General features: G+C 36.0%; 1 protein-coding gene across 1 annotated transcript in view; it reads right to left on the bottom strand.

The window, feature by feature from the left end:
* The window catches only part of TBX15 (T-box transcription factor 15), a 254,098-nt gene extending 228,323 nt beyond the window's left edge, over nucleotides 1-25,775 (bottom strand). The window contains exon 1 of the mRNA XM_073668732.1: nucleotides 25,425-25,775. Within this exon, the coding sequence (XP_073524833.1) occupies nucleotides 25,425-25,632 (208 nt within the window). The 5' untranslated portion in view covers nucleotides 25,633-25,775. The remainder of the gene's footprint in view (nucleotides 1-25,424) is intronic.
* Nucleotides 25,776-26,540: the final 765 nt, after the last annotated feature.

Raw genomic sequence — 26,540 nt, 5'->3', positions numbered from 1 at the left:
TCAGCAGTGAGTAAACATCCTAAACTGCATAACCCGACTCTGTCTCTGATTGCCGTCTACACTGCATCACCACAACTCCCATCCTCTGCACCTGATCCCCCTGAGGCTATACCCCACCCGTTGGGGGTTATACCATCACAAGCTGCACCTATACCATCAGCCTCAGCGGACCCTGCTGCAGCGGCGGCCATAGTGACCGCAATACAACGGGTGGCGTAGTCGACAATAAAGAACTTATAACATCTGTAGGACTGCCACATACAACTCAGTTTGACACCCTGGGCACGGACCGGGTCACAGCCACTCGGAAGACTACAACCCCCATCTGATCCGGCTCCGGATATTCCCCCTAAAAGAATATGGCCCAGGGGGCGTGTCAATTACACACCGCCACATGTCACCTATAGACCATATATATGTTATTACACACCGCCACACGTCACCTATACACCATATATATGTTATTACACGCCACCACACGTCATCTATACGCCATGTATGTTATTACACACCACCACACGTCACCTATACACCATATATATGTTATTACACACCACCACACGTCACCTATACGCCATATATATGTTATTACACACCGCCACATGTCACCTATACGCCATATATATGTTATTACACACCACCATATGTCACCTATACGCCATATATATGTTATTACACACCACCACACGTCACCTATACGTCATATGTTATTACACACCACCACATGCGACCTATAGACCGTATATATGTTATTACACACCGCCACACGTCACCTATACGCCATATATGTTATTAAACACAACCACACGTCACCTATAGACCGTATATATGTTATTACACACCACCACATGTCACCTATACGCCATATATATGTTATTACACACCGCCACATGTCACCTATAGACCTATATACGTTATTACACACAACCACATGTCACCTATACGCCATACATATGTTATTACACACCACCACACGTCACCTATACGTCATATGTTATTACACACCACCACATGCGACCTATAGACCGTATATATGTTATTACACACCGCCACGCGTCACCTATACGCCATATATGTTATTACACACCAACACACGTCACCTATAGACCGTATATATGTTATTACACACCACCACGTGTCACCTATACGCCATATATATGTTATTACACACCGCCACATGTCACCTATAGACCATATATACGTTATTACACATCGCCACATGTCACCTATAGACTGTATATACGTTATTACACACAATCACATGTCACCTACCTATAGGCCGTATATACGTTATCACACACCGCCACATGTCACCTATACACCATATATGCGTTATTAAACACTGCCACATGTCACCTATAGACCGTATACAGCATATGTTATTACACACCGCCACACATCATCTTTACACCACATATATATTATTACACACCACCACATGACACCTATAGACCGTATATATGTTATTACACACCGCCACATGTCACCTATAGACCTTATATATGTTATTACACACCACCACATGTCACCTATAGACCATATATATGTTATTACACACCACCACATGTCACCTATACGCCATATATGTTATTACACACCACCACAAGTCACCTATACGCCATATATGTTATTACACACTGCCACATGTCACCTATAGACCGTATATATGTTATTACACACCATCACATGTCACCTATAGACCATATATATTATTACACCGCCACATGTCACCTGTAGACCGTATATACGCTATTGCACACCGCCGCATGTCACCTATAGACCGTATGTACGTTATTACATATCACCACATGTCACCTATAGACCATATATACGTTATTACACACCACCACACGTCGCCTATAGACCATATATGTTATTACACGTCACCTATACGCCATATATGTTATTACACACCACCGTATGTCACTTATACACCATATATATGTTATTACACACCGCACTTGTCACCTATAGACCGTATATATGTTATTACACACCACTACGTGTCACCTATACGCCATATATATGTTATTACACACCGTCACATGTTACCTATACGCCATATATGTTATTACACACCACCACATGTCGCCTACACGCCATATATATGTTATTGCACACTACCACACGTCACCTATACGCCATCTATGTTATTACACACCATCACATGTCACCTATGCACCATATATGTGCAATTACACACCATCACGTGTCGCCTATAGACCGTATATATATATTACACTCCGCCACATGTCGCCTATACACCATATATATGTTATTGCACACCATCACATGTCACCTATATACTGTATATATGTTTTTACCCTCCGCCACATGTCGCCTATAGACCGTATATACGTTGTTACACACCGCCACATGTCACATATAGACCGTATATATGTTATTACACACCGCCACATGTCACATATAGACCGTATATATGTTATTACACACCACCACATGTCACCTATAGACCGTATATATGTTATTACACACCACCACACGTCACCTATACACCGTATATATGTTATTACACACCACCATGTGTCACCTATACGCAATATATAACAATATATTACAGAGCAGTCGCCTATAATAATATATTACAGGGCAGTCACTTATAATAATATATTACCGGGCAGTCCCCTATAATAATATAATACACGGCAGTCGCCTATAATAATATATTACAGGGCAGTCATCTATAACAATATATTGCAGGACAGTCGCCTATAATAATATATTACTGGGCAGTTGCCTATAACAATATATTACTGGGCAGTTGCCTATAACAATATATTGCAGGGCAGTCGCCTATAATAATATATTACTGGGCAGTCGCCTATAATAATATATTACAGGGCAGTCGCCTATAATAATATATTACAGGGCAGTCACCTATAATAATATATTACAGGGCAGCCATCTATAATAATATATTACAGGACAGTCATCTACAATAATATAATACAGGGCAGCCATCTATAATAATATAATACAGGGCAGCCATCTATAATAATATAACACAGGGCAGTCATCTATAATAATATAATACAGGGCAGTCATCTATAATAATATAACACAGGGCAGCCATCTATAATAATATAACACAGGGCACCCATCTATAATAATATAATACAGGGCAGTCCCCTATAATAATATAACACAGGGCAGCCATCTATAATAATATATTACAGGGCAGCCATCTATAATAATATAACACAGGGCAGCCATCTATAATAATATATTACAGGGCAGCCATCTATAATAATATAATACAGGGCAGTCATCTATAATAATATAATACAGGGCAGCCATCTATAATAATATAATACAGGGCAGCCATCTATAATAATATAATACAGGGCAGCCATCTATAATAATATATTACAGGGCAGTCCCCTATAATAATATAACACAGGGCAGCCATCTATAATAATATATTACAGGGCAGCCATCTATAATAATATAATACTGGGCAGTCATCTATAATAATATAATACAGGGCAGCCATCTATAATAATATAATACAGGGCAGCCATCTATAATAATATAATACAGGGCAGCCATCTATAATAATATAACACAGGGCAGTGATCTATAATAATATAACACAGGGCAGCCATCTATAATAATATAATACAGGGCAGCCATCTATAATAATATAATACAGGGCAGCCATCTATAATAATATAATACAGGGCAGTCATCTATAATAATATAATACAGGGCAGCCATCTATAATAATGTAATACAGGGCAGACATCTATAATAATATAACACAGGGCAGTCATCTATAATAATATAATACAGGGCAGCCATCTATAATAATATAACACAGGGCAGTCATCTATAATAATATAATACAGGGCAGTCATCTATAATAATATAATACAGGGCAGTCATCTATAATAATATAATACAGGGCAGTCATCTATAATAATATAACACAGGGCAGTCATCTATAATAATATAATACAGGGCAGTCATCTATAATAATATAATACAGGGCAGCCATCTACAATAATATAATACAGGGCAGTCATCTATAATAATATAATACAGGGCAGTCATCTATAATAATATAATACAGGGCAGCCATCTATAATAATATAATACAGGGCAGCCATCTACAATAATATAATACAGGGCAGTCATCTATAATAATATAATACAGGGCAGTCATCTATAATAATATAATACAGGGCAGTCATCTATAATAATATAATACAGGGCAGCCATCTATAATAATATAATACAGGGCAGTCATCTATAATAATATAACACAGGGCAGTCATCTATAATAATATAATACAGGGCAGCCATCTATAATAATATAATACAGGGCAGCCATCTATAATAATATAATACAGGGCAGTCATCTATAATAATATAACACAGGGCAGTCATCTATAATAATATAATACAGGGCAGCCATCTATAATAATATAATACAGGGCAGCCATCTATAATAATGTAATACAGGGCAGTCATCTATAATAATATAACACAGGGCAGTCATCTATAATAATATAACACAGGGCAGTCATCTATAATAATATAATACAGGGCAGTCATCTATAATAATATAATACAGGGCAGCCATCTATAATAATATAATACAGGGCAGCCATCTATAATAATATAATACAGGGCAGTCATCTATAATAATATAACACAGGGCAGTCATCTATAATAATATAATACAGGGCAGCCATCTATAATAATATAATACAGGGCAGCCATCTATAATAATATAATACAGGGCAGCCATCTATAATAATATAACACAGGGCAGTCATCTATAATAATATAACACAGGGCAGTCATCTATAATAATGTAACACAGGGCAGCCATCTATAATAATATAATACAGGGCAGTCATCTATAATAATATAATACAGGGCAGTCATCTATAATAATATAATACAGGGCAGTCATCTATAATAATATAATACAGGGCAGCCATCTATAATAATATAATACAGGGCAGCCATCTATAATAATATAATACAGGGCAGCCATCTATAATAATATAATACAGGGCAGCCATCTATAATAATATAATACAGGACAGTCATCTACAATAATATAATACAGGGCAGCCATCTATAATAATATAATACAGGGCAGTCATCTATAATAATATAATACAGGGCAGCCATCTATAATAATATAATACAGGGCAGCCATCTATAATAATGTAATACAGGGCAGCCATCTATAATAATATAACACAGGGCAGCCATCTATAATAATATAATACAGGGCAGTCCCTTATAATAATATAATACAGGGCAGCCATCTATAATAATATAATACAGGGCAGCCATCTATAATAATATAATACAGGGCAGCCATCTATAATAATATAATACAGGGCAGCCATCTATAATAATATAATACAGGACAGTCATCTACAATAATATAATACAGGGCAGCCATCTATAATAATATAATACAGGGCAGTCATCTATAATAATATAATACAGGGCAGTCATCTATAATAATATAATACAGGGCAGTCATCTATAATAATATAATACAGGGCAGCCATCTATAATAATATAATACAGGGCAGCCATCTATAATAATATAATACAGGGCAGCCATCTATAATAATATAATACAGGGCAGCCATCTATAATAATGTAATACAGGGCAGTCATCTATAATAATATAACACAGGGCAGCCATCTATAATAATATAATACAGGGCAGTCCCTTATAATAATATAATACAGGGCAGCCATCTATAATAATATAATACAGGGCAGCCATCTATAATAATATAATACAGGGCAGCCATCTATAATAATATAATACAGGGCAGCCATCTATAATAATATAATACAAGGCAGCCATCTATAATAATATAATACAGGGCAGCCATCTATAATAATATAATACAGGGCAGTCATCTATAATAATATAACACAGGGCAGCCATCTATAATAATATAATACAGGGCAGTCCCTTATAATAATATAATACAGGGCAGCCATCTATAATAATATAATACAGGGCAGCCATCTATAATAATATAATACAGGGCAGCCATCTATAATAATATAACACAGGGCAGCCATCTATAATAATATAATACAGGGCAGTCATCTATAATAATATAATACAGGGCAGCCATCTACAATAATATAATACAGGGCAGCCATCTATAATAATATAATACAGGGCAGCCATCTACAATAATATAATACAGGGCAGCCATCTATAATAATATAATACAGGGCAGTCATCTATAATAATATAATACAGGGCAGCCATCTACAATAATATAATACAGGGCAGCCATCTATAATAATATAATACAAGGCAGCCATCTATAATAATATAATACAGGGCAGCCATCTATAATAATATAATACAGGGCAGTCATCTATAATAATATAATACAGGGCAGTCCCTTATAATAATATAATACAGGGCAGTCATCTACAATAATATAATACAGGGCAGCCATCTATAATAATATAATACAGGGCAGCCATCTATAATAATATAATACAGGGCAGCCATCTACAATAATATAATACAGGGCAGCCATCTATAATAATATAATACAGGGCAGCCATCTACAATAATATAATACAGGGCAGCCATCTATAATAATATAATACAGGGCAGCCATCTACAATAATATAATACAGGGCAGCCATCTATAATAATATAATACAGGGCAGCCATCTATAATAATATAATACAGGGCAGTCCCTTATAATAATATAATACAGGGCAGCCATCTACAATAATATAATACAGGGCAGCCATCTATAATAATATAATACAAGGCAGCCATCTATAATAATATAATACAGGGCAGCCATCTATAATAATATAATACAGGGCAGTCATCTATAATAATATAATACAGGGCAGCCATCTATAATAATATAATACAGGGCAGCCATCTATAATAATATAATACAGGGCAGTCCCTTATAATAATATAATACAGGGCAGCCATCTATAATAATATAATACAGGGCAGCCATCTATAATAATATAATACAGGACAGTCCCCTATAATAATATAATACAGGGCAGCCATCTATAATAATATAATACAGGGCAGTCCCCTATAATAATATAATACAGGGCAGCCATCTATAATAATATAACACAGGGCAGTCATCTATAATAATATAATACAGGGCAGTCATCTATAATAATGTAACACAGGGCAGCCATCTATAATAATATAATACAGGGCAGCCATCTATAATAATATAATACAGGGCAGCCATCTATAATAATATAATACAGGGCAGTCATCTATAATAATATAATACAGGGCAGCCATCTATAATAATATAATACAGGGCAGCCATCTATAATAATATAATACAGGGCAGTAATCTATAATAATGTAACACAGGGCAGCCATCTATAATAATATAATACAGGGCAGTCATCTATAATAATGTAACACAGGGCAGTCATCTATAATAATATAATACAGGGCAGCCATCTATAATAATATAATACAGGGCAGCCATCTATAATAATATAATACAGGGCAGTCATCTATAATAATATAATACAGGGCAGCCATCTATAATAATATAATACAGGGCAGCCATCTATAATAATATAATACAGGGCAGTAATCTATAATAATGTAACACAGGGCAGCCATCTATAATAATATAATACAGGGCAGCCATCTATAATAATATAATACAGGGCAGCCATCTATAATAATATAATACAGGGCAGTCATCTATAATAATATAATACAGGGCAGTCATCTATAATAATATAATACAGGGCAGCCATCTATAATAATATAATACAGGGCAGCCATCTATAATAATATAACACAGGGCAGTCACCTATAATAATATAATACAGGGCAGCCATCTATAATAATATAATACAGGGCAGTCATCTATAATAATATAATACAGGGCAGCCATCTATAATAATATAATACAGGGCAGCCATCTATAATAATATAACACAGGGCAGTCACCTATAATAATATAATACAGGGCAGCCATCTATAATAATATAATACAGGGCAGCCATCTATAATAATATAACACAGGGCAGCCATCTATAATAATATAATACAGGGCAGCCATCTATAATAATATAATACAGGGCAGCCATCTATAATAATATAACACAGGGCAGTCACCTATAATAATATAATACAGGGCAGCCATCTATAATAATATAATACAGGGCAGCCATCTATAATAATATAACACAGGGCAGCCATCTATAATAATATAATACAGGGCAGCCATCTATAATAATATAATACAGGGCAGCCATCTATAATAATATAATACAGGGCAGTCATCTATAATAATATAATACAGGGCAGCCATCTATAATAATATAATACAGGGCAGCCATCTATAATAATATAACACAGGGCAGTCACCTATAATAATATAATACAGGGCAGCCATCTATAATAATATAATACAGGGCAGTCATCTATAATAATATAATACAGGGCAGCCATCTATAATAATATAATACAGGGCAGTCATCTATAATAATATAATACAGGGCAGCCATCTATAATAATATATTACAGGGCAGTCATCTATAATAATATAATACAGGGCAGCCATCTATAATAATATAATACAGGGCAGTCATCTATAATAATATAATACAGGGCAGCCATCTATAATAATATAATACAGGGCAGCCATCTATAATAATATAATACAGGGCAGCCATCTATAATAATATAATACAGGGCAGTCCCTTATAATAATATAATACAGGGCAGCCATCTATAATAATATAATACAGGGCAGTCCCTTATAATAATATAACACAGGGCAGTCATCTATAATAATATAATACAGGGCAGTCCCTTATAATAATATAACACAGGGCAGTCATCTATAATAATATAATACAGGGCAGCCATCTATAATAATATAATACAGGACAGTCCCCTATAATAATATAATACAGGGCAGCCCCCTATAATAATATAACACAGGGCAGTCCCTTATAATAATATAATACAGGGCAGCCATCTATAATAATATAATACAGGGCAGCCATCTATAATAATATAATACAGGGCAGTCCCTTATAATAATATAATACAGGGCAGCCATCTACAATAATATAATACAGGGCAGTCATCTATAATAATATAATACAGGACAGTCCCCTATAATAATATAATACAGGGCAGTCCCCTATAATAATATAACACAGGGCAGCCATCTATAATAATATAATACAGGGCAGTCCCTTATAATAATATAATACAGGGCAGCCATCTACAATAATATAATACAGGGCAGCCATCTATAATAATATAATACAGGGCAGCCATCTATAATAATATAATACAGGACAGCCATCTATAATAATATAACACAGGGCAGCCATCTATAATAATATAATACAGGGCAGCCATCTATAATAATATAACACAGGGCAGCCATCTACAATAATATAATACAGGGCAGTCATCTACAATAATATAACACAGGGCAGTCATCTATAATAATATAACACAGGGCAGTCCCCTATAATAATATAATACAGGGCAGCCATCTATAATAATATAATACAGGGCAGCCATCTACAATAATATAACACAGGGCAGTCCCCTATAATAATATAATACAGGGCAGTCATCTATAATAATATAATACAGGGCAGCCATCTATAATAATATAATACAGGGCAGCCATCTATAATAATATAACACAGGGCAGCCATCTACAATAATATAATACAGGGCAGCCATCTATAATAATATAATACAGGGCAGCCATCTATAATAATATAATACAGGGCAGTCCCCTATAATAATATAATACAGGGCAGCCATCTATAATAATATAATACAGGGCAGTCATCTATAATAATATAATACAGGGCAGCCATCTACAATAATATAACACAGGACAGCCATCTATAATAATATAATACAGGGCAGCCATCTATAATAATATAATACAGGGCAGCCATCTATAATAATATAACACAGGGCAGCCATCTATAATAATATAACACAGGGCAGTCCCCTATAATAATATAATACAGGGCAGTCCCTTATAATAATATAATACAGGGCAGCCATCTACAATAATATAATACAGGGCAGCCATCTATAATAATATAATACAGGGCAGTCCCCTATAATAATATAATACAGGGCAGTCCCTTATAATAATATAATACAGGGCAGCCATCTATAATAATATAATACAGGACAGCCATCTATAATAATATAACACAGGGCAGCCATCTATAATAATATAACACAGGGCAGCCATCTATAATAATACAACACAGGGCAGCCATCTATAATAATATAATACAGGGCAGCCATCTATAATAATATAATACAGGGCAGCCATCTATAATAATATAATACAGGGCAGCCATCTATAATAATATAATACAGGGCAGCCATCTATAATAATATAATACAGGGCAGTCATCTATAATAATATAATACAGGGCAGTCATCTATAATAATATAATACAGGGCAGTCATCTATAATAATATAATACAGGGCAGCCATCTATAATAATATAACACAGGGCAGCCATCTACAATAATATAATACAGGGCAGCCATCTATAATAATATAATACAGGGCAGCCATCTATAATAATATAATACAGGGCAGCCATCTATAATAATATAATACAGGGCAGTCCCCTATAATAATATAATACAGGGCAGTCATCTATAATAATATAATACAGGGCAGTCCCCTATAATAATATAATACAGGGCAGTCATCTATAATAATATAATACAGGGCAGCCATCTATAATAATATAATACAGGGCAGCCATCTATAATAATATAATACAGGGCAGTCCCCTATAATACTATAATACAGGGCAGTCATCTATAATAATATAATACAGGGCAGTCCCCTATAATAATATAATACAGGGCAGCCATCTATAATAATATAATACAGGGCAGCCATCTATAATAATATAATACAGGGCAGTCCCCTATAATAATATATTACAGGGCAGCCATCTATAATAATATAATACAGGGCAGTCATCTATAATAATATAATACAGGGCAGTCCCCTATAATAATATAATACAGGGCAGCCATCTATAATAATATAATACAGGGCAGTCATCTATAATAATATAATACAGGGCAGTCCCCTATAATAATATAATACAGGGCAGCCATCTATAATAATATAATACAGGGCAGCCATCTATAATAATATAATACAGGGCAGTCGCCTATAATAATATATTACAGGGCAGTCATCTATAACAATATATTACAGGGCAGTCACCTATAATAATATATTACAGGGCAGTCATCTATAACAATATATTACAGGGCAGTCACCTATAATAATATATTACAGGGCAGTCATCTATAACAATATATTACAGGGCAGTCGCCTATAATAATATATTACAGGGCAGTCATCTATAACAATATATTACAGGGCAGTCACCTATAATAATATATTACAGGGCAGTCATCTATAACAATATATTACAGGGCAGTCACCTATAATAATATATTACAGGGCAGTCGCCTATAATAATATAATACAGGGCAGCCATCTATAATAATATAATACAGGGCAGCCATCTATAATAATATAACACAGGGCAGTCATCTATAATAATATAACACAGGGCAGCCATCTATAATAATATAATACAGGGCAGTCATCTATAATCATATAACACAGGGCAGCCATCTATAATAATATAATACAGGGCAGCCATCTATAACAATATATTACAGGGCAGCGATCTATAATAATATAACACAGGGCAGTCACCTATAATAATATATTACAGGGCAGTCACCTATAATAATATATTACAGGGCAGTCGCCTATAACAATATATTACAGGGCAGTCGCCTATAATAATATATTACAGGGCAGTCATCTATAACAATATATTACAGGGCAGTCACCTATAATAATATATTACAGGGCAGTCGCCTATAACAATATATTACAGGGCAGTCACCTATAATAATATATTACAGGGCAGTCACCTATAATAATATATTACAGAGCAGTCGCCTATAATAATATATTACAGGGCAGTCGCCTATAACAATATATTGTAGGGCAGTCGCCTATAATAATATATTACAGGGCAGTCATCTATAACAATATATTACAGGGCAGTCACCTATAATAATATATTACAGGGCAGTCACCTATAATAATATATTACAGAGCAGTCGCCTATAATAATATATTACAGGGCAGTCGCCTATAACAATATATTACAGGGCAGTCGCCTATAACAATATATTACAGGGCAGTCGCCTATAACAATATATTACAGTGCAGTCACTTATAATAATATATTACAGGGCAGTCACCTATAATAATATATTACAGGGCAGTCACTTATAATAATATATTACAGGGCAGTCACCTATAATAATATATTACAGGACAGTCGCCTATAACAATATATTACAGGACAGTCGCCTATAACAATATATTACAGAGCAGTCGCCTATAATAATATATTACAGGGCAGTCACTTATAATAATATATTACCGGGCAGTCGCCTATAATAATATAATACACGGCAGTCGCCTATAATAATATATTACAGGGCAGTCACTTATAATAATATATTACAGGACAGTCGCCTATAATAATATATTACAGTGCAGTCACCTATAACAATATAATACACGGCAGTCACCTATAATAATATATTACAGGGCAGTCACCTATAACAATATAATACACGGCAGTCACCTATAATAATATATTACAGGGCAGTCACCTATAATAATATATTACAGAGCAGTCGCCTATAATAATATATTACAGGGCAGTCGCCTATAACAATATATTACAGGGCAGTCGCCTATAACAATATATTACAGAGCAGTCACCTATAATAATATATTACAGAGCAGTTCTCCCTAATAATATATTACTGGGCAGTCGCCTATAATAATATATTACAGGGCAGTCGTCTATAATAATATATTACAGGGCAGTCACTTATAATAATATATTACCGGGCAGTCCCCTATAATAATATAATACAGGGCAGTCACCTATAATAATATATATTACCGGGCAGTCACCTATAACAATATATTACAGGGCGGTCACCTATAATAATATATTACCGGGCAGTCACCTATAATAATATATTACAGGGCAGTCGCCTATAATAATATATTACAGGGCAGTCGCCTATAACAATATATTACAGGACAGTTGCCTATAATAATATATTACAGGGCAGTCACCTATAATAATATATTACAGGGCAGTCACCTATAACAATATATTACAGGACAGTCGCCTATAATAATATATTACAAGGCAGTCACCTATAACAATATATTACAGGACAGTCGCTATAATAATATATTACAGGGCAGTCACCTATAACAATATATTACAGGACAGTCGCTATAATAATATATTACAGGGCAGTCACCTATAACAATATATTACAGGACAGTCGCTATAATAATATATTACAGTGCAGTCGCCTATAACAATATATTACAGGGCAGTCACCTATAATAATATATTAACAGACAGTCGCCTATAATAACATATTACAAGGCAATCACCTATAATAATATATTACAGAGCAGTCACCTATAATAATATAATACACGGCAGTCACCTATAATAATATATTACAGGGCAGTTGCCTATAATAATATATTACAGGGCAGTCACCTATAATAATATATTACAGGGCAGACTCTATAATAATATATTACAGGGCAGTCATCTATATTAATATATTACAGGGCAGTCGCTATAATAGTATATTACAGGGCAGTCACCTATAACAATATATTACAGGGCAGTCACCTATAATAATTTATTAACAGACTGTCGCCTATAATAACATATTACAAGGCAATCACCTATAATAATATATTACAGAGCAGTGACCTATAATAATATAATACACGGCAGTCACCTATAATAATATATTACAGGGCAGTTGCCTATAACAATATATTACAGGGCAGTCACCTATAATAATATATTACAGGGCAGTTGCCTATAACAATATATTACAGGGCAGTCACCTATAATAATATATTACAGGTCAGACCCTATAATAATATATTACAGGGCAGTCACCTATAATAATATATTACAGGGCAGTTGCCTATAACAATATATTACAGGGCAGTCACCTATAATAATATATTACAGGGCAGTTGCCTATAACAATATATTACAGGGCAGTCACCTATAATAATATATTACAGGTCAGACCCTATAACAATATATTACAGGGCAGTCACCTATAATAATATATTACAGGTCAGACCCTATAACAATATATTACAGGGCAGTTGCCTATAACAATATATTACAGGGCAGTCACCTATAATAATATATTACAGGGCAGTTGCCTATAACAATATATTACAGGGCAGTCACCTATAATAATATATTAACAGACTGTCGCCTATAATAACATATTACAAGGCAATCACCTATAATAATATATTACAGAGCAGTCACCTATAATAATATAATACACGGCAGTCACCTATAATAATATATTACAGGGCAGTTGCCTATAACAATATATTACAGGGCAGTCACCTATAACAATATATTACAGGGCAGTCACCTATAATAATATATTACAGGGCAGTCACCTATAATAATATATTACAGGGCAGTCATCTATAACAATATAATACATGGCAGTCGCCTATAATAATATATTCCTGGGCAGTTACAAATAACAATATATTACAGGGCATTCGCTATAATAATATATTACAGGGCAGTCACCTATAACAATATATTACAGGGCAGTCACCTATAATAATATATTAACGGACAGTCGCCTATAATAATATATTACAGGGCAGTCATCTATAAAAATATAATACATGGCAGTCGCCTATAATAATATATTACAGGGCAGTCACCTATAACAATATATTACAGGGCAGTCACCTATAATAATATATTACAGGGCAGCCATCTATAATAATATAATACAGGGCAGCCATCTATAATAATATAATACAGGGCAGCCATCTATAATAATATAATACAGGGCAGTCATCTATAATAATATAATACAGGGCAGTCATCTATAACAATATAATACAGGGCAGCCATCTATAATAATATAATACAGGGCAGCCATCTATAATAATATAATACAGGGCAGTCATCTATAACAATATATTACAGGGCAGCCATCTATAATAATATAATACAGGGCAGCCATCTATAATAATATAATACAGGGCAGCCATCTATAATAATATAATACAGGGCAGTCATCTATAATAATATAATACAGGGCAGCCATCTATAATAATATAATACAGGGCAGTCACCTATAATAATATATTACAGGGCAGTCACCTATAATAATATATTACAGGGCAGTTGCCTATAACAATATATTACAGGGCAGTCACCTATAATAATATATTACAGGGCAGTCATCTATAACAATATATTACAGGGCAGTCACCTATAACAATATATTACAGGGCAGTCGCCTATAACAATATATTACAGGGCAGTCGCCTATAACAATATATTACAGGGCAGTCACCTATAATAATATATTAACAGACAGTCGCCTATGATAACATATTACAAGGCAATCACCTATAATAATATATTACAGAGCAGTCACCTATAATAATATAATACACGGCAGTCACCTATAATAATATATTACAGGGCAGTTGCCTATAACAATATATTACAGGGCAGTCACCTATAATAATATATTACCGGGCAGTCGCCTATAACAATATATTACAGGACAGTCGCCTATAATAATATATTAACAGACAGTCGCCTATAATAACATATTACAAGGCAATCACCTATAATAATATATTACAGAGCAGTCACCTATAATAATATAATACACGGCAGTCACCTATAATAATATATTACAGGGCAGACCCTATAATAATATATTACAGAGCAGTCACCTATAATAATATAATACACGGCAGTCACCTATAATAATATATTACAGGGCAGACCCTATAATAATATATTACAGGGCAGTCATCTATATTAATATATTACAGGGCAGTCGCTATAATAATATATTACAGTGCAGTCACCTATAACAATATATTAACAGACTGTCGCCTATAATAACATATTACAAGGCAATCACCTATAATAATATATTACAGAGCAGTGACCTATAATAATATAATACACGGCAGTCACCTATAATAATATATTACAGGGCAGTTGCCTATAACAATATATTACAGGGCAGTCACCTATAATAATATATTACAGGGCAGTCATCTATATTAATATATTACAGGGCAGTCGCTATAATAATATATTACAGTGCAGTCACCTATAACAATATATTACAGGGCAGTCACTTATAACAATATATTAACAGACTGTCGCCTATAATAACATATTACAAGGCAATCACCTATAATAATATATTACAGAGCAGTCACCTATAATAATATAATACACGGCAGTCACCTATAATAATATATTACAGGGCAGTTGCCTATAACAATATATTACAGGGCAGTCACCTATAACAATATATTACAGGGCAGACCCTATAATAATATATTACAGGGCAGTCACCTATAATAATATATTACAGGGCAGACCCTATAATAATATATTACAGGGCAGTCACCTATAATAATATATTTCAGGGCAGTCATCTATAATAATATATTACAGGGCAGTCACCTATAATAATATATTTCAGGGCAGTCATCTATAATAATATATTACAGGGCAGTCGCCTATAACAATATATTACAGGGCAGTCGCTATAATAATATATTACAGGGCAGTCACCTATAACAATATATTACAGGGCAGTCACCTATAACAATATATTACAGGGCAGTCGCCTATAACAATATATTAACAGACAGTCGCCTATGATAACATATTACAAGGCAATCACCTATAATAATATATTACAGAGCAGTCACCTATAATAATATAATACACGGCAGTCACCTATAATAATATATTACAGGGCAGTTGCCTATAACAATATATTACAGGGCAGTCACCTATAACAATATATTACAGGGCAGTCACCTATAATAATATATTACAGAGCAGTCACCTACAATAATATAATACAGGGCAGTCACCTATAATAATATATTACAGGAAAACCTAGAAATCTGAACTGGGATATAAGTTGGCATGCATGCAGCATGTAAGTGCATGTTCACACCTGGCCACTAAACAGAGAAACACAAAGACAGTAACATAATAAGCAAATACCCTGCAACAAACAAACAGCAATAGTGCATGACAATAATATAGGATACTTAGTTAACATAATTTTGATCAAAATATTGCAAAAACCATCTCACCACGTCACGGTGACCCCCATGGGACAGTCCTAACACTAATATATAAAACCTTACCGTTTGTCAAGTGACATGCATGTGGATAAGGGCAGAGAGACTGAGCCTGGATAGTAGACACAGGGCCATGGAGAACTAGACTGGAGTCTCCAGCTCAAGGAAAACACAGGCCACACCTTTCTATGCACCAGATGCACACAAACTAAAACCCTATATTATTTTCATGCACTATTGCTGTTTGTTCGTTTGTTGCAGGGTATTTGCTTATTATGTTTCTGTCTTTGTTTTTCTCTGTTCAGTGGACAGGTGTGATCATGCACTTACCTGCTGCATGCACGGCATCTTATATCCCAGTTCAGATTTCTAGTTGTTTTGGTTTGTGTGCATCTAGTGCATATGGGTGCGATGGCTTTTGCATTATTTTGATCAAAATTATGTCAACAAAGTATCCTATATTATTTTCATGCACTATTGTTGTTTATTTATTCATTGCAGGGTATTTGATTATTATGCTTCTGTCTTTGTTTTTTTTCTTCAATATAATACAGGGCAGCCATCTATAATAATATAATACAGGGCAGCCATCTACAATAATATAATACAGGGCAGCCATCTATAATAATATAATACAGGGCAGCCATCTATAATAATATAATACAGGGCAGCCATCTACAATAATATAATACAGGGCAGCCATCTATAATAATATAATACAGGGCAGCCATCTATAATAATATAATACAGGGCAGCCATCTATAATAATATAATACAGGGCAGCCATCTATAATAATATAATACAGGGCAGCCATCTATAATAATATAATACAGGGCAGCCATCTATAATAATATAATACAGGGCAGCCATCTACAATAATATAATACAGGGCAGCCATCTATAATAATATAATACAGGGCAGCCATCTATAATAATATAATACAGGGCAGCCATCTATAATAATATAATACAGGGCAGCCATCTATAATAATATAATACAGGGCAGCCATCTATAATAATATAATACAGGACAGCCATCTATAATAATATAATACAGGGCAGCCATCTATAATAATATAATACAGGGCAGCCATCTATAATAATATAATACAGGGCAGTCATCTATAATAATATAATACAGGGCAGCCATCTATAATAATATAATACAGGACAGCCATCTATAATAATATAATACAGGGCAGCCATCTATAATAATATAATACAGGGCAGCCATCTATAATAATATAATACAGGGCAGCCATCTATAATAATATAATACAGGGCAGTCATCTATAATAATATAATACAGGGCAGCCATCTATAATAATATAATACAGGGCAGCCATCTATAATAATATAACACAGGGCAGCCATCTATAATAATATAATACAGAGCAGCCATCTACAATAATATAATACATTGCAGCCATCTACAATAATATAATACAGGGCAGCCATCTATAATAATATAATACATTGCAGCCATCTACAATAATATAATACAGGGCAGCCATCTATAATAATATAATACAGGGCAGTCATCTATAATAATATAATACAGGGCAGCCATCTATAATAATATAATACAGGGCAGCCATCTATAATAATATAACACAGGGCAGCCATCTATAATAATATAATACAGGGCAGTCATCTATAATAATATAATACAGAGCAGCCATCTACAATAATATAATACATTGCAGCCATCTATAATAATATAATACAGGGCAGCCATCTACAATAATATAATACAGGGCAGCCATCTATAATAATATAATACATTGCAGCCATCTATAATAATATAATACAGGGCAGCCATCTATAATAATATAATACAGGGCAGTCATCTATAATAATATAATACAGGGCAGCCATCTATAATAATATAATACAGGGCAGCCATCTATAATAATATAACACAGGGCAGCCATCTATAATAATATAATACAGGGCAGCCATCTATAATAATATATTACAGGGCAGCGATCTATAATAATATAATACAGGGCAGTCATCTATAATAATATAATACAGGGCAGCCATCTATAATAATATAATACAGGGCAGTCATCTATAATAATATAATACAGGGCAGTCATCTATAATAATATAATACAGGGCAGCCATCTATAATAATATAATACAGGGCAGTCATCTATAATAATATAATACAGAGCAGCCATCTACAATAATATAATACATTGCAGCCATCTATAATAATATAATACAGGGCAGCCATCTACAATAATATAATACATTGCAGCCATCTACAATAATATAATACAGGGCAGCCATCTATAATAATATAATACATTGCAGCCATCTACAATAATATAATACAGGGCAGCCATCTATAATAATATAATACATTGCAGCCATCTACAATAATATAATACAGGGCAGCCATCTACAATAATATAATACATTGCAGCCATCTACAATAATATAATACAGGGCAGCCATCTATAATAATATAATACAGGGCAGCCATCTATAATAATATAATACAGGGCAGTCATCTATAATAATATAATACAGGGCAGCCATCTACAATAATATAATACAGGGCAGCCATCTATAATAATATAATACAGGGCAGCCATCTACAATAATATAATACAGGGCAGCCATCTACAATAATATAATACATTGCAGCCATCTACAATAATATAATACAGGGCAGCCATCTACAATAATATAATACAGGGCAGCCATCTATAATAATATAATACAGGGCAGTCATCTATAATAATATAATACAGGGCAGCCATCTACAATAATATAATACAGGGCAGCCATCTATAATAATATAATACAGGGCAGCCATCTATAATAATATAATACATTGCAGCCATCTACAATAATATAATACAGGGCAGCCATCTACAATAATATAATACATTGCAGCCATCTACAATAATATAATACAGGGCAGCCATCTACAATAATATAATACAGGGCAGCCATCTATAATAATATAATACAGGGCAGTCATCTATAATAATATAATACAGGGCAGTCATCTATAATAATATAATACAGGGCAGCCATCTATAATAATATAATACAGGGCAGCCATCTATAATAATATAACACAGGGCAGTCATTTATAATAATATAACACAGGACAGTCATCTATAATAATATAATACAGGGCAGTCATCTATAATAATATAATACAGGGCAGTCATCTATAATAATATAATACAGGGCAGCCATCTACAATAATATAATACAGGGCAGCCATCTATAATAATATAATACAGGGCAGCCATCTACAATAATATAATACAGGGCAGCCATCTATAATAATATAACACAGGACAGCCATCTATAATAATATAATACAGGGCAGCCATCTATATTAATATAATACAGGGCAGCCATCTATAATAATGTAATACAGGGCAGACATCTATAATAATATAATACAGGGCAGTCATCTACAATAATATAACACAGGGCAGCCATCTATAATAATATAACACAGGGCAGCCATCTATAATAATATAATACAGGGCAGCCATCTATAATAATATAATACAGGGCAGTCATCTACAATAATATAACACAGGGCAGCCATCTATAATAATATAATACAGGGCAGCCATCTATAATAATATAATACAGGGCAGCCATCTATAATAATATAACACAGGGCAGCCATCTATAATAATATAATACAGGGCAGCCATCTATAATAATATAATACAGGGCAGTCATCTACAATAATATAACACAGGGCAGCCATCTATAATAATATAATACAGGGCAGCCATCTATAATAATATAATACAGGACAGTCGCCTATAATAATATAATACAGGGCAGCCATCTATAATAATATAATACAGGACAGTCGCCTATAATAATATATTACAGAGCAGTCACCTATAATAATATAATACAAGACAGTCATCTACAATAATATAATACAGGGCAGCCATCTATAATAATATAATACAGGGCAGTCATCTACAATAATATAACACAGGACAGTCCCCTATAATAATAATAATAATAATAATATAATAAAGGGCAATTGCCTGTAATAATATAATATGGGGCAGTCACCTATAATAATATAATACGGGGTAGTCCCTAATAATAATAATAATAATAATATAATAAAAGGCAATTGCCTATAATAATATATTACAGGGCAGTCCCCTATAATAATATATTACAGGGCAGTCCCCTATAATAATATATTACAGGGCAGTCATCTATATTAATATATTACAGGGCAGTCATCTGCAATAATATATTAACGGACAGTCACCTATAATAACATATTACAGAGCAGTCACCTATAATAATATATTACAGGGCAGTCACCTATAATAATATATTACAGGGCAGTCACCTATAACAGTATATTACAGGGCAGTCGCCTATAATAATATATTACAGGGCGGTCACCTATAATAATATATTACCGGGCTGTAACCTATAATAATATATTACAGGGCAGTCATCTATATTAATATATTACAGGGCAGTCATCTGCAATAATATATTAACGGACAGTCGCCTATAATAACATATTACAGAGCAGTCGCCTATAATAACATATTACAGAGCAGTCACCTATAATAATATATTACAGGGCAGTCGTCTATAATATATTACAGGACAGTAACTCATGGTGACATGTTACAAAGTATATAACATATAGTAATACCGGGAAGTTAAATATAAATACATAATAGCAAACAATCGCATGTAGGGATATAACTACGGCCATAATACGGCCTCATATAATCGCTAGATGTGGATTGTTTCCAGCACCCGATGTGGTTAGAGGCATCTTCATCCAGTCGCTTTCTGGATTTTCCCTGCTCCGGATTAAATCCCAGAACTTCCAATACAAGAACTGCTGTGCTGGGGTCTGAGCCCCCTCTGCAGCTTATACTAGAATAGCTGGCAGTAATAGAGGGGTATATAGCGCTATACAGCAGAGCTGTCCTGTATATAGTGCAGCATTATACCGCGGAGTCGCATCAGGGGGGATAGATGCGACAGTCCTGCATTATTGTATCGCTGAATAATGAGTATTACTTCTGTACAAGATCAGCCAGCGGTTTACAGGGGAGATGTCCAGGAGCCTCTATATACGGCGCATATACCATCTCCAGAGCATCATATACTGGGGTACAGCCATCAGAATGGAATTAATGGATCAAGGAGGTAATTAATCAAGCAGTGTACATGGGGGATAATAGGAATGGGCCATCTATATGGTGTAATATTAGTAGGTCAGATATATGTAATATAATACCAGGAGCTCACAACTACAACACCAGGCAGGAGAATATAGGGGTACAGCACCGGGTAGTGGTATATAGGGGTATAGTACCGGGCAGTAGTATACAGATAGTATAATACCAGGTAACTACAAATAGGAATAAATATGCCAGGAATATAGTGGTATAATACCAGAAAATAGTGTATATATATTTTAGTGTGTGTATATAATATATAGTAGTATATAGGGGTATAGTACCAGGCAGTATTATATACTGATATAGTACCGGGTAGTAGTATCTAGCGGTATAGTACTAGACTGTAACATGTAGGAACACATTGCCAGGCAGTACTATATAGGAGTATAGCATCAGACAATAGTATATAGGGATAGAGTACCAGTTAGTGTATATATAGGGGCATAGCATAGTATCAGGCAGTATATATAGGCTTATAGTATCAAGCTGTGAATATATAGAGGTATTGTACCAGGCAGTATAGATAGGATATAGCAATAGGAATATATAGGGGTATATAGTATTAGGCAGTATATATTTAGGGATATAATGGCAGGCCGTAGTGTATAGGTATATGGTACCAGGCTGTCTGTATGTGCACATGTGTGTGAAAAGGTGTATGTATATGTATATACATATATATGTGTGTGTGTGTGTGTGTATATATATATATGTATATATGTGGGTGGGTGTATATATATATATATATATATATATATATATATCATCTTATATGCAGGTGGTCAGTTCTGGGGTATAGTACCATGTAGTAGTATACTATCAGGCAGTATATATAATGGCAGGCGGGCACTTGTGGGGGTATAGTACCAGGCAGTATATATAATGGCAGGCGGGCACTTGTGGGGGTATAGTACCAGGCAGTATATATAATGGCAAGCGGGCACTTGTGGGGGTATAGTACCAGGCAGTATATATAATGGCAGGCGGTGACTTGTGGGGGTATAGTACCAGGCAGTATATATAATGGCAGGCGGTCACTTGTGGGGGTATAGTACCAGGCAGTATATATAATGGCAGGCGGTGACTTGTGGGGGTATAGTACCAGGCAGTATATATAATGGCAGGTGGTCACTTGTGGGGGTATAGTACCAGGCAGTATATATAATGGCAGGCGGTCACTTGTGGGGGTATAGTACCAGGCAGTATATATAATGGCAGGCGGTCACTTGTGGGGGTATAGTACCAGGCAGTATATATAATGGCAGGCGGTGACTTGTGGGGGTATAGTACCAGGCAGTATATATAATGGCAGGCGGTCACTTGTGGGGGTATAGTACCAGGCAGTATATATAATGGCAGGCGGTCACTTGTGGGGGTATAGTACCAGGCAGTATATATAATGGCAGGCGGGCACTTGTGGGGGTATAGTACCAGGCAGTATATATAATGGCAGGCGGTCACTTGTGGGGGTATAGTACCAGGCAGTATATATAATGGCAGGCGGGCACTTGTGGGGGTATAGTACCAGGCAGTATATATAATGGCAGGCGGTGACTTGTGGGGGTATAGTACCAGGCACTATATATAATGGCAGGCGGGCACTTGTGGGGGTATAGTACCAGGCAGTATATATAATGGCAGGCGGGCACTTGTGGGGGTATAGTACCAGGCAGTATATATAATGGCAGGCGGGCACTTGTGGGGGTATAGTACCAGGCAGTATATATAATGGCAGGCGGGCACTTGTGGGGGTATAGTACCAGGCAGTATATATAATGGCAGGCGGGCACTTGTGGGGGTATAGTACCAGGCAGTATATATAATGGCAGGTGGTCACTTGTGGGGGTATAGTACCAGGCACTATATATAATGGCAGGCGGGCACTTGTGGGGGTATAGTACCAGGCAGTATATATAATGGCAGGCGGGCACTTGTGGGGGTATAGTACCAGGCAGTATATATAATGGCAGGTGGGCACTTGTGGGGGTATAGTACCAGGCAGTATATATAATGGCAGGTGGGCACTTGTGGGGGTATAGTACCAGGCAGTATATATAATGGCAGGCGGGCACTTGTGGGGGTATAGTACCAGGCAGTATATATAATGGCAGGTGGGCACTTGTGGGGGTATAGTACCAGGCAGTATATATAATGGCAGGCGGTCACTTGTGGGGGTATAGTACCAGGCAGTATATATAATGGCAGGTGGGCACTTGTGGGGGTATAGTACCAGGCAGTATATATAATGGCAGGCGGTCACTTGTGGGGGTATAGTACCAGGCAGTATATATAATGGCAGGCGGGCACTTGTGGGGGTATAGTACCAGGCAGTATATATAATGGCAGGCGGGCACTTGTGGGGGTATAGTACCAGGCAGTATATATAATGGCAGGCGGGCACTTGTGGGGGTATAGTACCAGGCAGTATATATAATGGCAGGCGGGCACTTGTGGGGGTATAGTACCAGGCAGTATATATAATGGCAGGCGGGCACTTGTGGGGGTATAGTACCAGGCAGTATATATAATGGCAGGCGGGCACTTGTGGGGGTATAGTACCAGGCAGTATATATAATGGCAGGTGGGCACTTGTGGGGGTATAGTACCAGGCAGTATATATAATGGCAGGCGGGCACTTGTGGGGGTATAGTACCAGGCAGTATATATAATGGCAGGCGGGCACTTGTGGGGGTATAGTACCAGGCAGTATATATAATGGCAGGCGGGCACTTGTGGGGGTATAGTAATGTGCCCGGCAATGACACTTGGCGGTCAGGTAGAGGAGTACAGTGGGTGTCTATGGGGGGCACAGGCAGGTATGGGGGGCACATCCTGCCACTTACCAGGGTTGAGGTCCAGGCAGGCTCCCGCGTCCTCTCCGTCCCCCATATCCCCCTGTGGGCTCAGTCCGTCCATGGAAAGATCCAGGCCCTTGTCCGGCTCCCAGTCCCGAAGTTTCCTTTTTTTGTGACCCCCGATTAAAGCCTCCACCGAAAATGCATGAGCCCTGGAGCTGAGAGTGACCCCCGGGCATCTCCTCCTGTCACTCATGGTCCTGCCAGCCGGAGCCCTACATGTGCCCTGCTGCCCCACTGACTGCTGAGCCCGCACTGCTCCAGGGTCCGGGACTGGGAGGGTCCACACCCCCCAAACCAATGACTGACAGTCCCAGCCTGGAGAGGGGAGAGGGGATCCAAATATGTCCAAACAGTGCCCTCCCCTGCACACAGCATTAACCCCTGCAGCTGTAGTGACAGCAGGAGTCAGATCAGGACACCCCAACCTAGAAGAAAGCCCCCATCAAGCAGAAGGACACAGAAATACTCAACACTAACCCTCACTGCTCCCCTGTGCTGCTGCCAAATGTGTCTGATGTCAGCACATCAAAGTATTCCACTACTCATCAGAAGTCATATAGGGGCCCCAAATATCCACAACACCTGCGTTACTGATGAGCACCCCAATTCTCCAGTCAGCCAGAAATGGCAGATAACAGCGAGCAGTCAACATGTGTCCCACAGTCAGCCCTGTAAAGGGTACAGAGCACAACAGCAGTTTTATTCCCCCCCCCCCCCCCCCCAATAATGGCTGATAACAGGGAGTAATAGATTGCACATTTTGGCTTTTTTTCCTACAGACTCGCCATTTCTGTCCATATGTAGGACACACCATAGTATCGCACATCTGTATCCTTTATGGCTCAGATAATGTACAGCTATCAGACACAGGACTGTACCGGGGATCAGTCCTCACATCTGCAGCCATAGGTTCATCAGATATACAGGTCGGAGCAGAGAGTCCTCATCTACCACAATACATCCACCGACCCATCGCACAGATCACTGTCCAGATGACAAATCCATCACAGACAGATCTATCACCGATCTATCCCTCTATTATGTATCTCTATGTATATATTAATATAGCAGATACAATTGTATCTAGAGGAGACGGTGTGC

The sequence above is a fragment of the Phyllobates terribilis genome, unplaced genomic scaffold (assembly GCF_046119375.1).
Source record: "Phyllobates terribilis strain yellow unplaced genomic scaffold, ASM4611937v1 Scaffold_2__4_contigs__length_985480577, whole genome shotgun sequence".
Classification (NCBI taxonomy): Eukaryota; Metazoa; Chordata; class Amphibia; order Anura; family Dendrobatidae; genus Phyllobates; species Phyllobates terribilis.
This window is presented reverse-complemented; position numbering and strand designations above follow the sequence as displayed.